This window comes from Hemibagrus wyckioides, linkage group LG28 (genome assembly GCF_019097595.1).
Source record: "Hemibagrus wyckioides isolate EC202008001 linkage group LG28, SWU_Hwy_1.0, whole genome shotgun sequence".
Classification (NCBI taxonomy): Eukaryota; Metazoa; Chordata; class Actinopteri; order Siluriformes; family Bagridae; genus Hemibagrus; species Hemibagrus wyckioides.
In genome coordinates this window covers 1,937,024-1,959,523 of record NC_080737.1, presented here as the reverse complement: position 1 = coordinate 1,959,523, position 22,500 = coordinate 1,937,024, and the positions used below count along the sequence as shown (strand labels likewise).

At 45.5% G+C, this 22,500-nt stretch overlaps 1 protein-coding gene across 1 annotated transcript in view; it reads left to right on the top strand.

Annotated features, from left to right (window-relative positions):
* The window catches only part of rxfp2l (relaxin family peptide receptor 2, like), a 44,552-nt gene that overhangs the window by 17,881 nt on the left and 4,171 nt on the right, over nucleotides 1-22,500 (top strand). The window contains exons 8-16 of the mRNA XM_058382540.1: nucleotides 8,489-8,560; nucleotides 8,655-8,729; nucleotides 8,892-8,963; nucleotides 9,442-9,513; nucleotides 10,078-10,149; nucleotides 10,573-10,644; nucleotides 11,583-11,654; nucleotides 15,817-16,046; nucleotides 16,931-17,341. Coding sequence (XP_058238523.1) covers nucleotides 8,489-8,560; nucleotides 8,655-8,729; nucleotides 8,892-8,963; nucleotides 9,442-9,513; nucleotides 10,078-10,149; nucleotides 10,573-10,644; nucleotides 11,583-11,654; nucleotides 15,817-16,046; nucleotides 16,931-17,341 — 1,148 coding nt within the window. The remainder of the gene's footprint in view (nucleotides 1-8,488; nucleotides 8,561-8,654; nucleotides 8,730-8,891; nucleotides 8,964-9,441; nucleotides 9,514-10,077; nucleotides 10,150-10,572; nucleotides 10,645-11,582; nucleotides 11,655-15,816; nucleotides 16,047-16,930; nucleotides 17,342-22,500) is intronic.

The window sequence follows — 22,500 nt, the reverse complement described above, 5'->3', positions numbered from 1 at the left end:
CACCACACTACACCACTACAGTACCCCACCACACCACCCTACAACACCACAGCACACTACAACTCTACACTACACCACCATCCCACACTACTCCACCACACCACTACACCACCACACACTACACTACACTACACTACACCACCACACTACACCACCACACTCACACTACACCACCACACTACACCACACCACACACTACACTACACCACCACACTCCACCACACTACACCACCACACTACACCACCACACTGCACCACCACACTACACCACTACACCACCACACTACACCACCACACTACACTACACCACCACACCACACTACACCACTACACTACACCACCACACTACACTACACCACTACACCACCACACCACACTACACCACCACACCACACTACACCACTACACTACACCACCACACCACACTACACCACCACACTACACCACCACACCACACTACACCACCACACCACACTACACCACTACACTACACCACCACACCACCACACCACACTACACCACTACACTACACCACCACACTACACCACCACACTACACTACACCACCACACCACACTACACCACTACACTACACCACCACACTACACTACACCACTACACCACCACACTACACCACCACACTACACCACTACACTACACCACCACACTACACTACACCACCACACCACACTACACCACCACACCACACTACACCACTACACTACACTACACCACCACACTACACTACACCACCACACTACACTACACCACCACACCACACTACACCACTACACTACACCACCACACTACACTACACCACTACACTACACCACCACACCACACTACACCACTACACTACACCACCACACTACACTACACCACCACACCACACTACACCACTACACCACACTACACCACTACACTACACCACCACACCACACTCCACCTCTTCACTACTCCAACACACCACACAACACCACCACACCCCACTACACCACTACTCTACATTACACCACTACACTACACCAGCATACTACACCACCACACTACACCATTACACTACACCACTACACTACACCACCACACTACACTACACCACACTACACTACACCACCACACCACACTACACCACTACACTACACCACCACACCACACTACACCACTACACTACACCACCACACCACACTACACCACTACACTACACCACCACACCACACTACACCACCACACCACACTACACCACTACACTACACCACCACACCACACTACACCACTACACTACACCACCACACCACACTACACCACCACACCACACTACACTACACCACTACACACCCCACTACACTACCAACACACTACACCACACCACACTACACCACTACACTACACCACACCACACCACTACACACACCACCACACTACACCACCACACCACACTACACCACTACACTACACTACACCACCACACTACACTACACCACCACACTACACTACACCACCACACCACACTACACCACTACACTACACCACCACACCACACTACACCACCACACCACACTACACCACTACACTACACCACCACACCACACTACACCACTACACTACACCACCCCACCACACTACACCACTACACTGCACCACCACACTACACCACTACACTACACCACCACACCACACTACACCACTACACTACACCACCACACCACACTACACCACCACACCACACTACACCACTACACTACACCACCACACCACACTACACCACCACACCACACTACACCACTACACTACACCACCACACCACACTACACCACTACACTACACCACCACACCACACTACACCACTACACTACACCACCACACTACACTACACCACACCACAACACCACCACACCACACCACTACACCACTCCACACCACTACACCACCACACTACACTACACCACACCACAACACCACCACACCACACCACTACACCACTCCACTACACTACACCACCACACTACACCACCACACCACACTACACCACCACACTACACCACCACACCACACTACACCACCACACCACACCACCACACCACACTACACCACCACACCACACCACCACACCACACTACACCACCACACCACACTACACCACCACACCACACCACCACACCACACTACACCACCACACCACACTACACCACGACACCACACTACACCACTACACTACACCACCACACTACACTACACCACTACACTACACCACCACACCACACTACACCACCACACCACACCACTACACTACACCACCACACCACACTACACCACTACACTACACTACACCACCACACCACACTACACCACTACACCACCACACTACACCACCACACTACACCACTACACTACACCACCACACCACACTACACCACCACACCACACTACACCACTACACTACACCACCACACTACACTACACTACACCACTACACCACCACACTACACCACCACACTACACCACTACACTACACCACCACACCACACTACACCACCACACCACACTACACCACTACACTACACCACCACACCACACTACACCACCACACCACACTACACCACCACACCACACTACACCACCACACCACACTACACCACTACACTACACCACTACACTACACCACCACACCACACTACACCACCACACCACACTACACCACCACACTACACCACTACACTACACCACCACACTACACTACACCACCACACCACACTACACCACCACACTACACTACACCACTACACTACACCACCACACCACACTACACCACCACACCACACCACCACACTACACCACTACACTACACCACCACACTACACTACACCACCACACCACACTACACCACTACACTACACCACCACACCACACTACACCACTACACTACACCACCACACTACACTACTACACTACACCACCACACCACACTACACCACACCACACTACACCACCACACTACACTACACCACCACACCACACTACACCACCACACTACACCACTACACTACACCACCACACCACACTACACCACCACACCACACTACACCACTACACTACACCACCACACCACACTACACCACTACACTACACCACCACACCACACTACACCACTACACTACACCACCACACCACACTACACCACCACACCACACTACACCACCACACTACACTACACCACCACACCACACTACACCACCACACCACACCACTACACTACACCACCACACCACACTACACCACTACACCACTACACTACACCACCACACCACACTACACCACCACACCACACTACACCACTACACTACACCACACTACACCACTACACTACACCACCACACCACACTACACCACCACACCACACTACACCACCACACCACACTACACCACTACACTACACCACCACACCACACTACACCACTACACTACACCACCACACCACACTACACCACCACACCACACTACACCACCACACCACACTACACCACTACACTACACCACCACACCACACTACACCACCACACCACACTACACCACCACACCACACTACACCACTACACTACACCACCACACCACACTACACCACTACACTACACCACCACACTACACTACACCACCACACCACACTACACCACTACACTACACCACCACACCACACTACACCACTACACTACACCACCACACTACACCACTACACTACACCACCACACCACACTACACCACTACACTACACCACCACACCACACTACACCACTACACTACACCACCACACCACACTACACCACTACACTACACCACACTGCACCACCACACTACACCACCACACTACACTACACCACCACACCACACTACACCACTACACTACACCACACTTCACCACACCACACTGCCCACCACACTACACCAACACACCACACTACACCACTACACTACACCACCACACCACACTACACCACTACACTACACCACCACACTACACTACACCACCACACCACACTACACCACTACACTACACCACCACACTACACCAATACACTACACTACACCACCACACCACACTACACCACTACACTACACCACCACACCACACTACACCACTACACTACACCACCACACTACACTACACCACCACACCACACTACACCACTACACTACACCACCACACCACACTACACCACTACACTACACTACACCACCACACCACACTACACCACTACACTACACCACCACACCACACTACACCACCACACCACATTACACCACCACACTACACCACCACACTACACCACTACACTACACCACCACACCACACTACACCACTACACTACACCACCATACTACACCACCACACTACACCATTACACTACACCACTACACTACACCACACTGCACCACCACACTACACCACCACACTGCACCACCACTACACTACACCACACTTCACCACACCACACTGCCCACCACACTACACCAACACACCACACTACACCACTACACTACACCACCACACCACACTACACCACCACACCACTACACTACACCACCACACCACACTACACCACTACACTACACCACCACACCACACTACACCACTACACTACACCACCATACCACACTACACCACTACACTACACCACCACACCACACTAAACCACTACACTACACCACCACACCACACTACACCACCACACCACACTACACCACTACACTACACCACCACACCACACTACACCACCACACCACACTACAGCACCACACCACACTACACCACCACACTACACCACTACACTACACCACCACACCACACTACACCACTACACTACACCACCATACTACACCACCACACTACACCATTACACTACACCACCACACCACACTACACTACACCACCACACTACCCCACTACACTACACCACCACACCACACTACATTACACCACACTACACTACACCACCACACTACACCCCTACACTACACCACACTGCACCACCACACTACACCACCACTACACTACACCACACTTCATCACACCACCACACCACACTGCCCACCACACTACACCAACACACCAAACCATTACACTACACTACACCACACCACTACACCACCGCACTACACCACCACACCACACCACACTACACCACCACACTACACTGCACCACCACACTACACCACCACACTACACCACACTGCACCACCACACTACACCACCACACTGCACAAGTACACCACCAGACTGCACCATCACAGTGCACCACCACACTGCACCATTGCACCACCAAACTGCACCACCACCCCACCACCCCACCACAGTGCACCACCACACTTACCCACACACCACACCACACCACTGCACCATTGCACCACTACACCACCACACCATTGTACCACCACACTGCCACACCACACCACCACACCATTGTACCACTACACCCCACCACTGGACCACCACACCATTGTATCACCACACTACAGCACCACCACACCGCACCACTGCACCACAGCACCACCACACCACCACACTACACCACACTGCACCACCACACTGCACCACCACACCGCACCACTACACTGCACCACTATGCCATTGTACCACTACACCCCACCACTGGACCACCACACCATTGTATCACCACACAACAGCACCACCACACCGCTGCTCCACTGCACCACCACACTGCACCACCACACCGCATCACCATACCACACCACTGCACCACAACACCTCCACACCGCTACACCACACCACCACACCGCACCACTACACCACCACACTGCCACACTGCACCACCGCATCACCATACCACACCACTGCACCACCACACAGCACCATTGCACCACCACACTGCACCATCACACTGCACCATCACACTGCACCACCACACTGCACAACACACCACCGCATCACCATACCACACCACTGCACCACCACACCACTGCACCACTACGCCACACCACTGCACCACAACACCTCCACACAGCACCACTACACAACCACACCGCACCACTGCACCACCACACCACACCACTGTACCACCGCACCACTACACCACCACACTATTGTACCACCACACTGCCACATTGCACCACTACACCACACCACTGTACCATTACACCACCACACTGCACCACACTGCACCACTGTACCACTACACCACACCACTGTACTACTACATCACACCATTGTACCACTACACCACCACACTGCACCACACTGCACCACTGTACCACTACACCACACCACTGTACTACTACACCACACCATTGTACCACTACACCACCACACTGCACCACCACACCACTGTACCACTACACCACCACACTGCCACACTGAACCACTGCACCACCACACTGCACCACTGTACCACCCCACCACACCACCATGCCATTGTACCACTACACCCCACCACTGGACCACCACACCATTGTATCACCACACCACTGGACAACCACACCACTGCACCACCACTACACCACTGCACCACCACACCAATGGACCACCAAAACTGCACCACCACACCACACCACTGCACCACCACACCAGACCACTACTCCACACTGCACCACTACACCACACCATTGTACCACTACACCACCACACTGCACCACCACACCACACCACTGTACCACTCCACCACACCACTGCACCACCATGCCATTGTACCACTACACCCCACCACTTGACCACCACACCATTGTATCACCACACTACAGCACCACCACACTGCTGCTCCACTGAACCACCACACTGCACACCACACCACTACACCACCATACTGCTGCTCCACTGCACCACCACACCACCATACCACACCACTGCACCACCACACAGCACCACTGCACCACCACACTGCACCACCGCACAGCACCACCACACTGCACCACCACACCACACCACTGTACCACTCCACCACACCACTGCACCACCATGCCATTGTACCACTATACCCCACCACTTGACCACCACACCATTGTATCACCACACTACAGCACCACCACACTGCTGCTCCACTGAACCACCACACTGCACACCACACCACTACACCACCATACTGCTGCTCCACTGCACCACCACACCACCATACCACACCACTGCACCACCACACAGCACCACTGCACCACCACACTGCACCACCGCACAGCACCACCACACTGCACCACCATACCACACCACTGCAGCACCACACCACTGCACCACAACACCTCCACTCAGCACCACTGCACCACCACACAGCACCACTGCACCACTACACAACCACACCGCACCACTGCACCACCACACCGCACCACTGTACCACCGCACCACTACACGACCACACTATTGTACCACCACACTGCCACACTGCACCACTACATCACACCACTGTACCACTGCACCACCACACTGCACCACACTGCACCACTGTACCACTACACCACACCACTGTACTACTACACCACACCATTGTACCACTACACCACCACACTGCACCACCACACCACAGTACCACCACACTGCCACACTGAACCACTGCACCACAACACTGCACCACCATACCACCACACCACACCACTGCATCACCACACCATTGCACCACTACACCCCACCACTGGACCACCACACCATTGTATCACCACATCACTGGACCACCACACTACTGCACCACCACACCGCTGCTCCACTGCACCACCACTACACCACTGCACCACCACACCACTGGACCACCAAAACTGCACCACCACACCACACCACCGCACCACCACACAGCACCACTGCACCACCACACTGCACCACTACACCTCCACACCACACCACTGCACCACCAATTCTCCACACCACAACACTGCACCACACCACTACACCTCCACACCACACCACTGCACCACAACACCTCCATACAGCACCACTGCACCACCACACAGCACCACTACACCACCACACTATTGTACCACCACACTGCCACACTGCACCACTACACCACACCACCGTATCACTGCACCACCACACCACTACACAGCACCACTACACCACCACACTATTGTACCACCACACTGCCACACTGCACCACTACACCACACCACTGTATCACTGCACCACCACACTGTACCACACCACACCACTACACTAGACCACTACTCCACACTGCACCACTGTACCACTACACCATACCATTGTACTACTACACCACCACACTGCACCACCACACCACACTACAGCACCACCACACCACCCCACCACCACACTACTGCACCACCACACCACTGCACTCAGCGTAACTGAGACACGCCTCTGTTATAGTCTTGACTCTGCCCCCACGTGTGTAACTCTCACATAGCTCGTGAATAGAGCTGAAGTCTGTAGTGACCTCTGAATACTGATGTTAAAGCCTCACTGCACACTTCACTCTACTCTGTAAAAGATAATAAATCCACTGCTACAGTGTCTGAGCTGCTTGTGTGTGTGTGTGTGTGTTTAGGATCCTGGATGAGAACAGAATTACTTCTTTACGTCAGAAGTCTTTTGAAGGCCTCAAGTCTTTATTCTTCCTGTGAGTTTCAATCATCTTCACATGACACACCTCAGTGGGCAAACCATCAAAATACTTGTAATGCAGTACGTGTGTGTGTGTGTGTTTGTGTCAGGTCTCTGCTGAATAATTCTGTGGAACAGCTACCCAAAACATCTCTCTGCCTCGAGATGCCTCGCCTCAACTGGCTGTGAGTGACACAGTTAAACTCAGTGTGTGTGTGTGTGTGCATGTGTGTGTGTGTGTGTATGTGGGATGTTGTTGTGTGGATGAAAATGCACTGTCTTCCTCTCTCTCAGACATTCTCTTTCTGCCTCTCTCACTGTGTGTGTGTGTGTGTGTATACCCTCAGGGAGCTGGAAGGTAACAAAATTTCTTCTTTGTGGTCATCCAGCTTTAAGAACTGCACATCTCTGACAGTCCTGTAAGTGAACACACACACACACACACTTTTTCTGAACCACAGGGTCTGCAGGTAAACATGAAAATAAGAAGTAAAAAAATATGTAAATTCTGGCTGAGTTATTTACAGCTAAGTGACCCTCCAAAAGCAATGAATAAATCAAACACCTCATGTTTTACATATTCATAACAACTATTCATGTTTATACCCCCCCACTACATCAGTCCTCACACACACACACACACACACACACTACAGAATGAGGCCAGGACGAGTCCTCATGAGCATCACGAGTCCTGAAATATGTAAGATGACATTAGGTGACCAATCACCTCCCAGAATTACGAATACATTACTGAGTGGACAAATCACAGACAAATACTCCTCAGAAATTAATTTTAAAAATTTGACACAAATTACTCATAAAGAATATGATACTGTTTCGACCAATCACAAATGAGTTCTTATGTGTCTGTGTGTGTGTGTGTGTGTGTTTCAGGGCTTTAAGGAAGAACCGTATCAGTACTATAGAAGATGGAACATTTTCAAGCATGCATCAACTTATAGACCTGTGAGTTCACACACACACACACACACACACACACACATTATTATTATGTATTATAAAAGGTCTGTGCACCAGAGACCGTTCTTGACAGATGTACATGATCCTGTTTTTATTGAGAGATTATTGTGACTCTCAGGATCTGTTATTAAATGATTTAAATCCAGTTTAGACACACACACACACACACAGATCAGAATACTTCTGAACATGTTACGTTTTCATGTGACCCTGAACACATCTCACAGTTTGACCGACAAACAGAGAGAACAGTCAAAACCAACATGGCCTTCATACCTCATCTATTCTATAAACTCAATAAAGGATGAGGATCATGTAGCAAGCAGGTGTCAATAACACGTGTTTATAAACACACCCCCTCTCTAGCCAATCACTTATTAGTTTTTATAAACACACCCCTTCTCTAGCCAATCACTTATCAGTGTTTATAAACACACCCCTTCTCTAACCAATCACGTATGACGTGTTTTGCTGTAAATAAGAGTAATGTGATGTAATAACATGAACAGAATCTGTGTAATAAAGCGAACTTTGTGTGTTCCTTCACAGCGATCTGTCCATCAATCAGATTCTGGATCTTCCTCCGTCTCTGTTTCACAGTCTTCACAATGTCCGGCAGCTGTGAGTCCTTCATTTATTTAATGAATTTAACGATCTCTAAAACTAAAAACTATTCGTTTAAAAACCGAAGGCAAAACATTCATCAGTTTGTAAATCAGCGTGAGATCGTTCAGCATCATTATCACCCTTCACAACCCAACACCAGACAAACACCTCATTAACTCTCAAACACTTTCAGCTGATCTTTAATAGCCGTGTCTGAAACACTGAGACGATCCGCTGCACCAAAATCCGCCTCAAACGTGTCAGGAATGAAATTCTGTCACGTCAGCGTTTGTTTGTTTTTCTTTATTTACTCACGATCTCGTGGAAATGTTTCGGCGCCGCAGCTTTCAGCCTCAGCCTCATTGATTTGTCATATAATGGGTTTAGAGTACGTGACAAGATTGATAAATCACCAGCAATGTTTTGTGTGTGTGTCAGGAACATCTCCAACAATCCCTTGACGCACGTGTACGAAGACCAGTTTGACAGTTTCATCAATCTTCAGTCTCTGTGAGTTCAAATCATTAATCAGAGTGATGAGCAGACGCGTTGTAGAGTGACACAAAAAAAACCTGTCTGCTTTCTGACGAGGTAATAAACCAGCGTGGCGCTCGTTATACACACACACATAACTGTGTTGTTTTACAGTGTAGAGTGTGTGTGTGTAAAATGAGTCATTACATATTTACAGGATGATGAATGGATCAGCACCGTGTGAGAGCGAGTGTGTAGAATTCAACATCTTTATTAGGACAGTACATTAGTCTAGAATTTAAAATAAATCTGTAGACACACACACACACACACAGAGTCCAGTGTGACTGTAAAACCTGCTCTGAGGCTGAAGAGATACACTGGATTATGTTCCTGTGGAGTTTCTGTAGAAACTGAGTCTAGTCTTTGTGGCTGTAGAGCCCAGTACACACCGTAATGCACAATCTAGACTCCCTCTCTAGAGTAGACTGGCTGTAGAACACTGATTTTGAAGTGAGTCTGGACTTCTCTGTATAGCTCTAGTCTCATCATTGCAGCACTAGATGGCTCTATGGGTCTAGTCGCAGCTCTAGAACCCATACTGTGTTGTGACTGCCTTCAATGCTGATCTAGAACAACTTTATATTTCTCGGCATGGCTCTAGACAGCTCAGTGCAACTCTAGACTCATTCATTTTGCTCTAAAGCCCACATCACAGACTGTACTCATCACTGTGGTTCTAGACAAATCCTGGCTCTCTGCTGTGACTCTATACTGCTGAATGTGAATCCTTACAGCGGCTCTAGAGCTTTATTATAATGTTTTGAACTAATGATATCTGATCTATCTGGGTGTTTTTCTTGCTTGTTATAATAACAGAACCTCTCAGAATGTTAAATTGTTGTAATTAATTCGGGAACTTCCTGTTCCTGAAAGCCACATGTGTTCATGATGTAACACTGTGTGTGTTTCAGGAGTATGGAGGAAGTGGAGATTCCCAACATCAGCATCCGAATGTTCGGCTTTCTCAGCAACCTCTCTCACATGTGAGTGCTGACACGTTTACTGTATACACCACATAAACACCATCATTACTGTAAACACCACATAAACACCATCATTACTGTAAACACCACATAAACACCACCATTACTGTAAACACCACATAAACACCATCATTACTGTAAACACCACATAAACACCATCATTGCTGTAAACACCACATAAACACCACCATTACTGTAAACACCACATAAACACCATCATTACTGTAAACACCACATAAACACCACATAAACACCATCATTACTGTAAACACCACATAAACACCATCATTACTGTAAACACCACATAAACACCATCATTACTGTAAACACCACATAAACACCACATAAACACCATCATTACTGTAAACACCACATAAACACCATCATTACTGTATACACCACATAAACACCATCATTACTGTAAACACCACATAAACACCATCATTACTGTAAACACCACATAAACACCACCATTACTGTAAACACCACATAAACACCACATAAACACCATCATTACTGTAAACACCACATAAACACCATCATTACTGTAAACACCACATAAACACCATCATTACTGTAAACACCACATAAACACCATCATTACTGTAAACACCACATAAACACCACATAAACACCATCATTACTGTAAACACCACATAAACACCATCATTGCTGTAAACACCACATAAACACCATCATTACTGTAAACACCACATAAACACCACATAAACACCATCATTACTGTAAACACCACATAAACACCACATAAACACCATCATTGCTGTAAACACCACATAAACACCATCATTACTGTAAACACCACATAAACACCACATAAACACCATCATTGCTGTAAACACCACATAAACACCATCATTACTGTAAACACCACATAAACACCACATAAACACCATCATTGCTGTAAACACCACATAAACACCATCATTACTGTAAACACCACATAAACACCACATAAACACCATCATTACTGTAAACACCACATAAACACCACATAAACACCATCATTGCTGTAAACACCACATAAACACCATCATTACTGTAAACACCACATAAACACCACATAAACACCATCATTGCTGTAAACACCACATAAACACCATCATTACTGTAAACACCACATAAACACCACATAAACACCATCATTGCTGTAAACACCACATAAACACCATCATTACTGTAAACACCACATAAACACCACATAAACACCATCATTACTGTAAACACCACATAAACACCACATAAACACCATCATTGCTGTAAACACCACATAAACACCATCATTACTGTAAACACCACATAAACACCACCATTACTGTAAACACCACATAAACACCACATAAACACCATCATTACTGTAAACACCACATAAACACCATCATTACTGTAAACACCACATAAACACCATCATTACTGTAAACACCACATAAACACCACATAAACACCATCATTACTGTAAACACCACATAAACACCATCATTGCTGTAAACACCACATAAACACCATCATTACTGTAAACACCACATAAACACCACATAAACATCACCTTTACTGTAAACACCACATAAACACCATCATTACTGTAAACACCACATAAACACCACATAAACACCATCATTACTGTAAACACCACATAAACACCACATAAACACCATCATTGCTGTAAACACCACATAAACACCACCATTACTGTAAACACCACATAAACACCACATAAACACCATCATTACTGTAAACACCACATAAACACCACATAAACACCATCATTGCTGTAAACACCACATAAACACCATCATTACTGTAAACACCACATAAACACCACATAAACACCATCATTACTGTAAACACCACATAAACACCACATAAACACCATCATTGCTGTAAACACCACATAAACACCACATAAACACCATCATTACTGTAAACACCACATAAACACCACATAAACACCATCATTACTGTAAACACCACATAAACACCACATAAACACCATCATTGCTGTAAACACCACATAAACACCATCATTACTGTAAACACCACATAAACACCACATAAACACCATCATTGCTGTAAACACCACATAAACACCACCATTACTGTAAACACCACATAAACACCACATAAACACCATCATTACTGTAAACACCACATAAACACCACATAAACACCATCATTGCTGTAAACACCACATAAACACCATCATTACTGTAAACACCACATAAACACCACATAAACACCATCATTACTGTAAACACCACATAAACACCACATAAACACCATCATTGCTGTAAACACCACATAAACACCATCATTACTGTAAACACCACATAAACACCACATAAACACCATCATTACTGTAAACACCACATAAACACCACATAAACACCATCATTGCTGTAAACACCACATAAACACCACATAAACACCATCATTGCTGTAAACACCACATAAACACCACCATTACTGTAAACACCACATAAACACCACATAAACACCATCATTACTGTAAACACCACATAAACACCATCATTACTGTAAACACCACATAAACACCATCATTACTGTAAACACCACATAAACACCATCATTGCTGTAAACACCACATAAACACCACCATTACTGTAAACACCACATAAACACCACATAAACACCATCATTGCTGTAAACACCACATAAACACCATCATTACTGTAAACACCACATAAACACCATCATTACTGTATACACCACATAAACACCACATAAACACCATCATTACTGTATACACCACATAAACACCACCATTACTGCAAACACCACATAAACATCACCTTTACTGTAAACACCACATAAACACCATCATTACTGTGTACACCACATAAACACCATCATCACTGTAAACACCACATAAACACCACCATTACTGTAAACACCACATAAACACCATCATTGCTGTAAACACCACATAAACACCATCATTGCTGTAAACACCACATAAACACCATCATTACTGTAAACACCACATAAACACCATCATTACTGTAAACACCACATAAACACCATCATTACTGTAAACACCACATAAACACCACCATTACTGTAAACACCACATAAACACCATCATTACTGTAAACACCACATAAACACCATCATTGCTGTAAACACCACATAAACACCACCATTACTGTAAACACCACATAAACACCATCATTACTGTAAACACCACATAAACACCATCATTACTGTAAACACCACATAAACACCATCATTGCTGTAAACACCACATAAACACCACATAAACACCATCATTACTGTAAACACCACATAAACACCATCATTACTGTAAACACCACATAAACACCATCATTGCTGTAAACACCACATAAACACCATCATTGCTGTAAACACCACATAAACACCACATAAACACCATCATTACTGTAAACACCACATAAACACCATCATTACTGTAAACACCACATAAACACCATCATTACTGTAAACACCACATAAACACCACATAAACACCATCATTGCTGTAAACACCACATAAACACCATCATTACTGTACATAATATACATGTATATAATAAAGAGAAAATGAGAAGCGGCATGATGATTAGAAACAGAAGTCAGACAGGAGGAGATTGGGCGCTAATGCGGCGGGCGTGATGCTAGCTGCATGTAAACAGGTTCGTGTTTGTTAGGTCTTATCTTCACATTTGCAAAGCTTTTAGAAGTTGAGATTTAAATTAAATGTCTACAGAAAGAAAAAGAGAAAAAAGCCTTGTCTGGTCTTCAGAGAGATTTCTAAATGAATCAATCCTCCCTGTTAGCAGAGACAACCGTTCTCCAGACGTCTCGGCCTGAAGGAAATGTCAGACTGATCACGCCCACTTATTTTCACCTCAACCTCAAAAGGATGAACTGAACTCGACCCTTTCAGATCTTTACTTCCTATTGTGATCAAATTAACCTTTTCACTCAGCTCTCATTCTACTGAGACTGATCCAGAGTAAAGTGTGTACTCTAACACCTCATTCACACCTGAACACACACATTTATCTGTCTGTCTATCTATCTATCTGTCTATCTATCTATCTATCTATCTATCTATCTATCTATCTATCTATCTATCTATCTATCTATCTATCTATATCTGTAGTTATTTTAAACGTTTCGAGTACTGCAGCTATTCTCCGAATGTGCGGAGCTGCAAGCCAAACACAGATGGAATCTCGTCCTTCGAGAACTTGCTGGCTAACATCATCCTGCGCGTCTTCGTCTGGGTCGTAGCCTTCGCCATCTGTTTTGGGAACGTCTTCGTGATCTGTCTACGTTCCTGCGTGGGTTCGGAGAACGAGCATCACACCATGGCCATCAAATCTCTCTGCTGTGAGTGTTTCACATAAAACTGTCTGCTCTGTCTGTCTGTGTATCACTATACTATAAAGGACATGCTAGCTAGGTTATTAACTACACTCATTGGCTACTGTATGCCTCATTATTTTCGTGTCTGTGTTGCCCAGTTGCCTAGCAACAACATTCTTATGACTTTAACAATGAGAGTCCTGAGTGCTGAGTTAGAAATGAGCAAAGATTTCACTTTCATTTGATCAAAGCGGAGGATTCACTCAGATTTTTAATCAGTTGTTAAAGAAAATTTATTCACACCTGTCAACCAATCAGAAGCCAGACATGGCTGTTGGACAATCCAGTTATTAGCCACACATCAGAACACTGGCACAGTCCATCTGTAGCTGTAATTACTGTAAATCATCTGGAAGGTGCTGTAACGACCCCCAACACCCCTCCACCCCACACACACATAAACACACACACACACAAACACACACACACACATGAAGATGTAATAAATTATTCATCTGTCAGTCTTGATCATAAATGCTTATTAAACACACACACACACATACACATACACATACCACCTGCTGGGCAGAAAATAAGCAATTACAGTCCTCACACACACACACACACACACACACACACAGCACATATGGTAGATGACTCTCACAGTATGTAGCTGCAGGATCACCATCAAATTATGTGTGTGTGTGTGTGTGTGTGTGAGACCCCAGGCTGTAATTGCTTACTTTAAGATAATTACACATAATGAAGTAGCTGAAAGTCAAAGAAAGAAAGAAAGAAAGAAGGAGGTCACCTTTACCTAATCCTAGGTGTGGTCATTTAGCATATATGGGAATAAAGACACACCCACTCTATACGCTGTTTATAGCTGCCTTCTCCATCTCTGATAGGTGCAGACTGTTTAATGGGCGTATACCTTTTCTTCATCGGTGCCTTCGATGTAAAGTACTGTGGCGAGTACAATCGCCACGCCCACGTCTGGATGGAAAGCCTGTCCTGCCAGCTGATTGGCTCCCTGGCGCTGCTGTCCACAGAGGTGTCAGTGATGATGCTGACGTACATGACACTGGAGAAGTACGTGTGCATCGTCTTCCCGTTCCATCATTACCGCGCCGGACGCAAGCGCACGCTCTGCTCGCTCACGTCCATCTGGGCTCTGGGCTTCGTCCTGGCGCTCGCCCCGTTCTGCGACAGACACACGTTCGGGAACTTTTACGGCCGCAACGGCGTGTGTTTCCCGCTGCACTCGGACCAGGCGGAGAAGCCGGGGGCACGCTGCTACTCCACCGGCATCTTCCTGGGTGAAATACACTTCCCTTTCTCCACTGCCTGATTAGCATGACACCAAGAGCCCCGTTTACCCAGAATGCACCACTTCATGTTTTTAAGTGACAGTAAAAGCACAGAAATGCATCAGGTGTGATTTCATGTTCAGGTGGTCAAAGTTACTAATTTACTAGTCTGTTTGGTCAAACAGACCAAACTCTGGACCCTGGGAAATGAATGAGGTGAAGAATTTAGCTAGTGTTGCTACAGAAACCACAACATAGCAGAGTGAGCGCATGCAGACCTGACAACCAATCACAATCGAGAAGAACCGCGCGAGAAACATGGCATCATCGTGCAAATTAATGAGATGATAAACACACAGATGTTTGATCCCTCGGTGAGGAACATCTGGAGCACAGCCAAAAGCTTTTTATTAACTGAATTTCACACAGAAAATCTGAGTCCATTATCCTACAGATTTATACACAATTATAACTCTCATTAACTAGAGAGAGAGAGAGAGAGAGGGACAGGGAGAGAGAGAGAGAGGGAGAGAGAGAGAGAGAGAGAGAGAGAGAGGGACAGGGAGAGAGAGAGAGAGAGGGAGAGAGAGAGAGGGACAGGGAGAGAGAGAGAGAGAGAGAGGGAGAGAGAGAGAGAGAGAGAGAGAGAGAGAGAGAGGGACAGGGAGAAAGGGAGAGAGAGATTTTTTTTTTTTTTAACTCAGCTTTAATAAATACCAATAATTTACAATACAGGCATCATTTTAAAGCAGCAATTAAAAAAAAAAAAGTAAATAAAATAATAAAAGTAAAATTAATGCAGAGGAGTGCTAAAGACCAGTTCACCTTCATCAATAAAACAGATGACATTTGCGTAACACCACTTCAACATAAAAGCACTCAAATCATTCATTTCTTTAAAAAAATTAAAATCTATTTTGACCCGAGTTTTCACTAGAGCTCTGAAAACAGAAATGAGGCTGATCCATCTCTTCTTCTCTACTTTATTTTTCCGGCCTATGTAGATAATAATTTTAGATAATTTTAGCTTCTCCTACAATGAAGTTGATCAGTTCCCATTTCTGTTTTTCAGCTTTTTTATAACCAGCTCCAAAGATAAAAGAACCCTGGGACCATTTCTCACCAAAAGCATTAAAAAGTGTTTCCAGCAGCTCAAACAGAGGGTTAAGCCTTATGTATTTTAAAAAACCATGAAAAACAGTTTCAGTTCCATCACAGAAAGGACATGTCTTTAAAACATCTGGATTAAACTTGGAAATTAAAACACTGACCCCCACAGCTCCATGTAAATTCTCCACTGTAAATCACCGCTCATTTCCTAAGTGGCGATTTATAAACACTCTCCATACAGGGTTAATGTCATCTAACACTCCAAGTGTCTTCCTCCACACCGTGTCTGTCCTCCCATCCAGTATTCTTTTATTTACAGCTTTAACACAACATCTGAAAATTTCTTTTCCTTTCACTTCATAAATAGGTAAAACATGTCCTTTGTCCTTATCAAGATAACGACCGTTAACACCGTTTAATTTTGGTAAAAGTTCCAGTTCAGGAAAGGGGTCACCTTTATCCGGTGTTTCTGTTCCCTCATGATATTCTTTTACTAGGTTCAGTTCCTCTTTAGACAGCTTGTTAATCCAGTTGTTGATAATGGTTTCTGTGTGCCGTAGTGACCGCAGCCCAAGTTCCTGAGCCACCGCTCTCGTGTCCTTAAAGTCCAGCCCTGCAGTGTCCACTAGTCTCCTCAGTGTTGTAAACTTTTCCAGTTGTAGAGTTTGTGTGAGACCTGGAGAACTGTCCTTAATGTCCATTCGTCCTCCTCCCAATAGCGGGTCTTCCAGGAGCCAAAACAGCGAGACAGCAGGGCCCTGGGATCCACACTCAAAAAGAGACCATGTTTTAAAAACACTTTTAGAAAAATTAGACATGTTAAAAACATTAAGAACCGTTGGATCCATTAAAAACAAGGTGCGATCACAACCAAAACCATTGATTTTTTTCAATATAAAACTCATCACATCGCTCCAGACCAGGGAATCAGATCCTATCAGGTATTTTTGTACAGTCTGAAAACGAAAAGTGGCGATCCTGCTTCTGATGTCAATCAAACCCTGCCCTCCTTCCTCTTTAGGAAGAAAGGACACTCTGAGGAACCCAGTGCAACTTGTCCCACACAAAGTTAACTAAAGCGGACTGGATTCTTCCAACAAGACCCACAGGGGGCTCCAGGCAGGCTAAACGATGCCACAACATTGAGGCAACTAAATTATTTGCCACTAGTACCCTCCCTCTAAGCAACTTGTCTGGTTTTAGCCACTCCCACTTCCTAAGTTTTCCTTCTACTTTCTCTAAAACCCCCTCCCAATTTTCCTTATCATTATTTTAGTAAATTCCTAAATATTTAAAACCCCTTCTTGTCCATTTTAGTCCACCTGGCAGTTTTGGTAGACCCTGGGACCAGTTTCCCACTGCAATGGCTTCGCTCTTTTTCCAGTTAATTCTGGAGGAATTCACCAAGCTAAAATCAGACACTATCCTTTCTAAAATCTCAACTTCACCTTGATTTTGCACTAAAACCATGATATCATCGGCATATGCAGATAAAACATGTGGGGCATTAAGACTTGGTAAAATAAAACCATCCAATGAGGATCGTAATCCATTTAAAAACGGTTTGATTGACAAAGTGTACAACAAACCTGATAATGAACAGCCTTGTCTGATTCCCCGTCTTACTTTAAAAGGAGCGCTTAACCCTCCGCTGATCTTCAGTACACTTTCAGCATCTTGGTACATCACCTTTATCATTGCTATAAGACTAGGGTTAAGGCCAAATGCCTCCAGAGTTTTCCAGAGGTATTGGTGCTCAACCCTGTCAAAAGCTTTTTCTTGGTCCAGTGAAATCAGACCAAGGTCCACAGCCAATGAACTGGAGATGTCCAAAATGTCCCGAATCAAGGAAACGTTATCAATGATGGACCTATTGGGCACACAATACGTCTGTTCAGCTTGAATAATTGAGTCCATGATGTCTCTGAGCCGGTTGGCCCATGCTTTAGACATTAGTTTATAGTCTGTACAGAGCAGTGACACTGGACGCCAGTTTTTAATGTCCTGTAAGTCCCCTTTCTTGGGGAGAAGGGTGATCACCGCTCTCCGGCTGCTCAGGGGGAGACACATTTCTCTGCAGCTTTTGTCGAGGACCTCCAACAGATCTTCTCCGAGCTCCTGCCAGAAGAACTTGTAGAACTCCGCTGGTAGGCCATCAATTTCAGGCGCCTTTTCTCCTGCCATTGAGTTTAAGGCGGCCTGCAGCTCCTCCAGAACCAGCGGTCCCTCCACAATCCAAAATCACAACTGGTTAAAAGTTCATTCAACTTGTTTAGAAATAAAACTCTTTCAGGACCATTAGTTGGAGCATATGCATTGATTAACAGTAGATTAAAATGTTCATACTAAGCTTTAACTAACAATAATCTACCAGTGATCACTTCCTGTGTGGTGTAGGATTCACGTAAAAAGTGTTTGTTAAAGAGAATGGCCACTCCTGCACTCACTGAGCTTACTGAACTCAGCACCACCCCTCCATCCCACTCCATCATCCATTTAGCCCCATCTTTCTTCTCGCTGTGTGTTTCCTGTATGAACATTACATCTATGTGTTTGAGTTTAATTAGTTCATATAGGCCCCCCCCCCCGTATATTTAAGGAAGCGATGTTAAAATCAGTCATAAATAAAATTAAAAAAAGGAAAACGATCAGCATTGTTCAAACAGGGTTTTTTACACGTTCTCCTCATCCTCACACAGAAGATCTTGTCTGGTTACGAACTTTTTCAATCTAAATATTTCTTGGTGAGTGAAGTCCCTGTTCTTTTCTTTAATTATAACTGTTGCTGAGTTTACAAAGGGGAAGTACTGGTCTGCTCTGACTCCTTACATGTTTTCTGTTTTTTGAAGAAAACACTTTATCTCTTTAGCTTCATAACCGTCTGTTTGTTCATCATTATTCTGTTCTTCATCACTTTCTGTTTCCGCATTCATGTCGTCATCACTGCTAGATTTGGTTTCTGGTTCTTCACTGTTTATGGCTAGTTTTTCATTTTCCATTTTAGCTAGACCCTTCTTTCTTGTCTGAGGCCCACTGTTTCCTGCTCTAGATTTCCTTTTTGACCTAACCAGAATAAAACCAGCATCATCTACGATCATGTCTGTGTTTTCCGAAGCTGAACACTCAACATTACTCTGACTCTCAGTCAGTTGTGTGTCCTGTTCAGTGCACTCACTTACATTAGGTTGGGGGTTTTCCTTTTCTGTCTCCATCTGATTGGTTTCCTGCTCAGTGTTTTTTACTGCTTCTTGACCCTCTGCGTTACTTTCTTGTTGTTTGTTTTTTTCCTGTCCGTTTGTTTGAGCACTATTTCCTCCACTGTCTTGTTTATCATTTACATTATATTGCCAAAAGTATTCGCTCACCCATCCAAATAATCAGAATCAGGTGTTCCAATCACTTCCATGCCCACAGGTGTATAAAATCAAGCACCTAGGCATGCAGACTGTTTTTACAAACATTTGTGAAAGAATGGGTCGCTCTCAGGAGCTCAGTGAATTCCAGCGTGGAACTGTGATAGGATGCCACCTGTGCAACAAATCCAGTCGTGAAATTTCCTCGCTCCTAAATATTCCACAGTCAACTGTCAGCTGTATTATAAGAACGTGGAAGTGTTTGGGAACGACAGCAACTCAGCCACGAAGTGGTAGGCCACGTAACCTGACGGAGCGGGGTCAGCGGATACTGAGGCGCATAGTGCGAAGAGGTCACCAACTTTCTGCAGAGTCAATCGCTACAGACCTCCAAACTTCATGTGGCCTTCAGATTAGCTGAAGAACAGTGCGCAGAGAGCTTCATGGAATGGGTTTCCATGGCCGAGCAGCTGCATCCAAGCCATACATCACCAAGTGCAATGCAAAGTGTCGGATGCAGTGGTGTAAAGCACGCCGCCACTGGACTCTAGAGCAGTGGAGACGCGTTCTCTGGAGGGACGAATCGCGCTTCTCCATCTGGCAATCTGATGGACGAGTCTGGGTTTGGCGGTTGCCAGGAGAACGGTACTTGTCTGACTGCATTGTGCCAAGTGTAAAGTTTGGTGGAGGGGGGATTATGGTGTG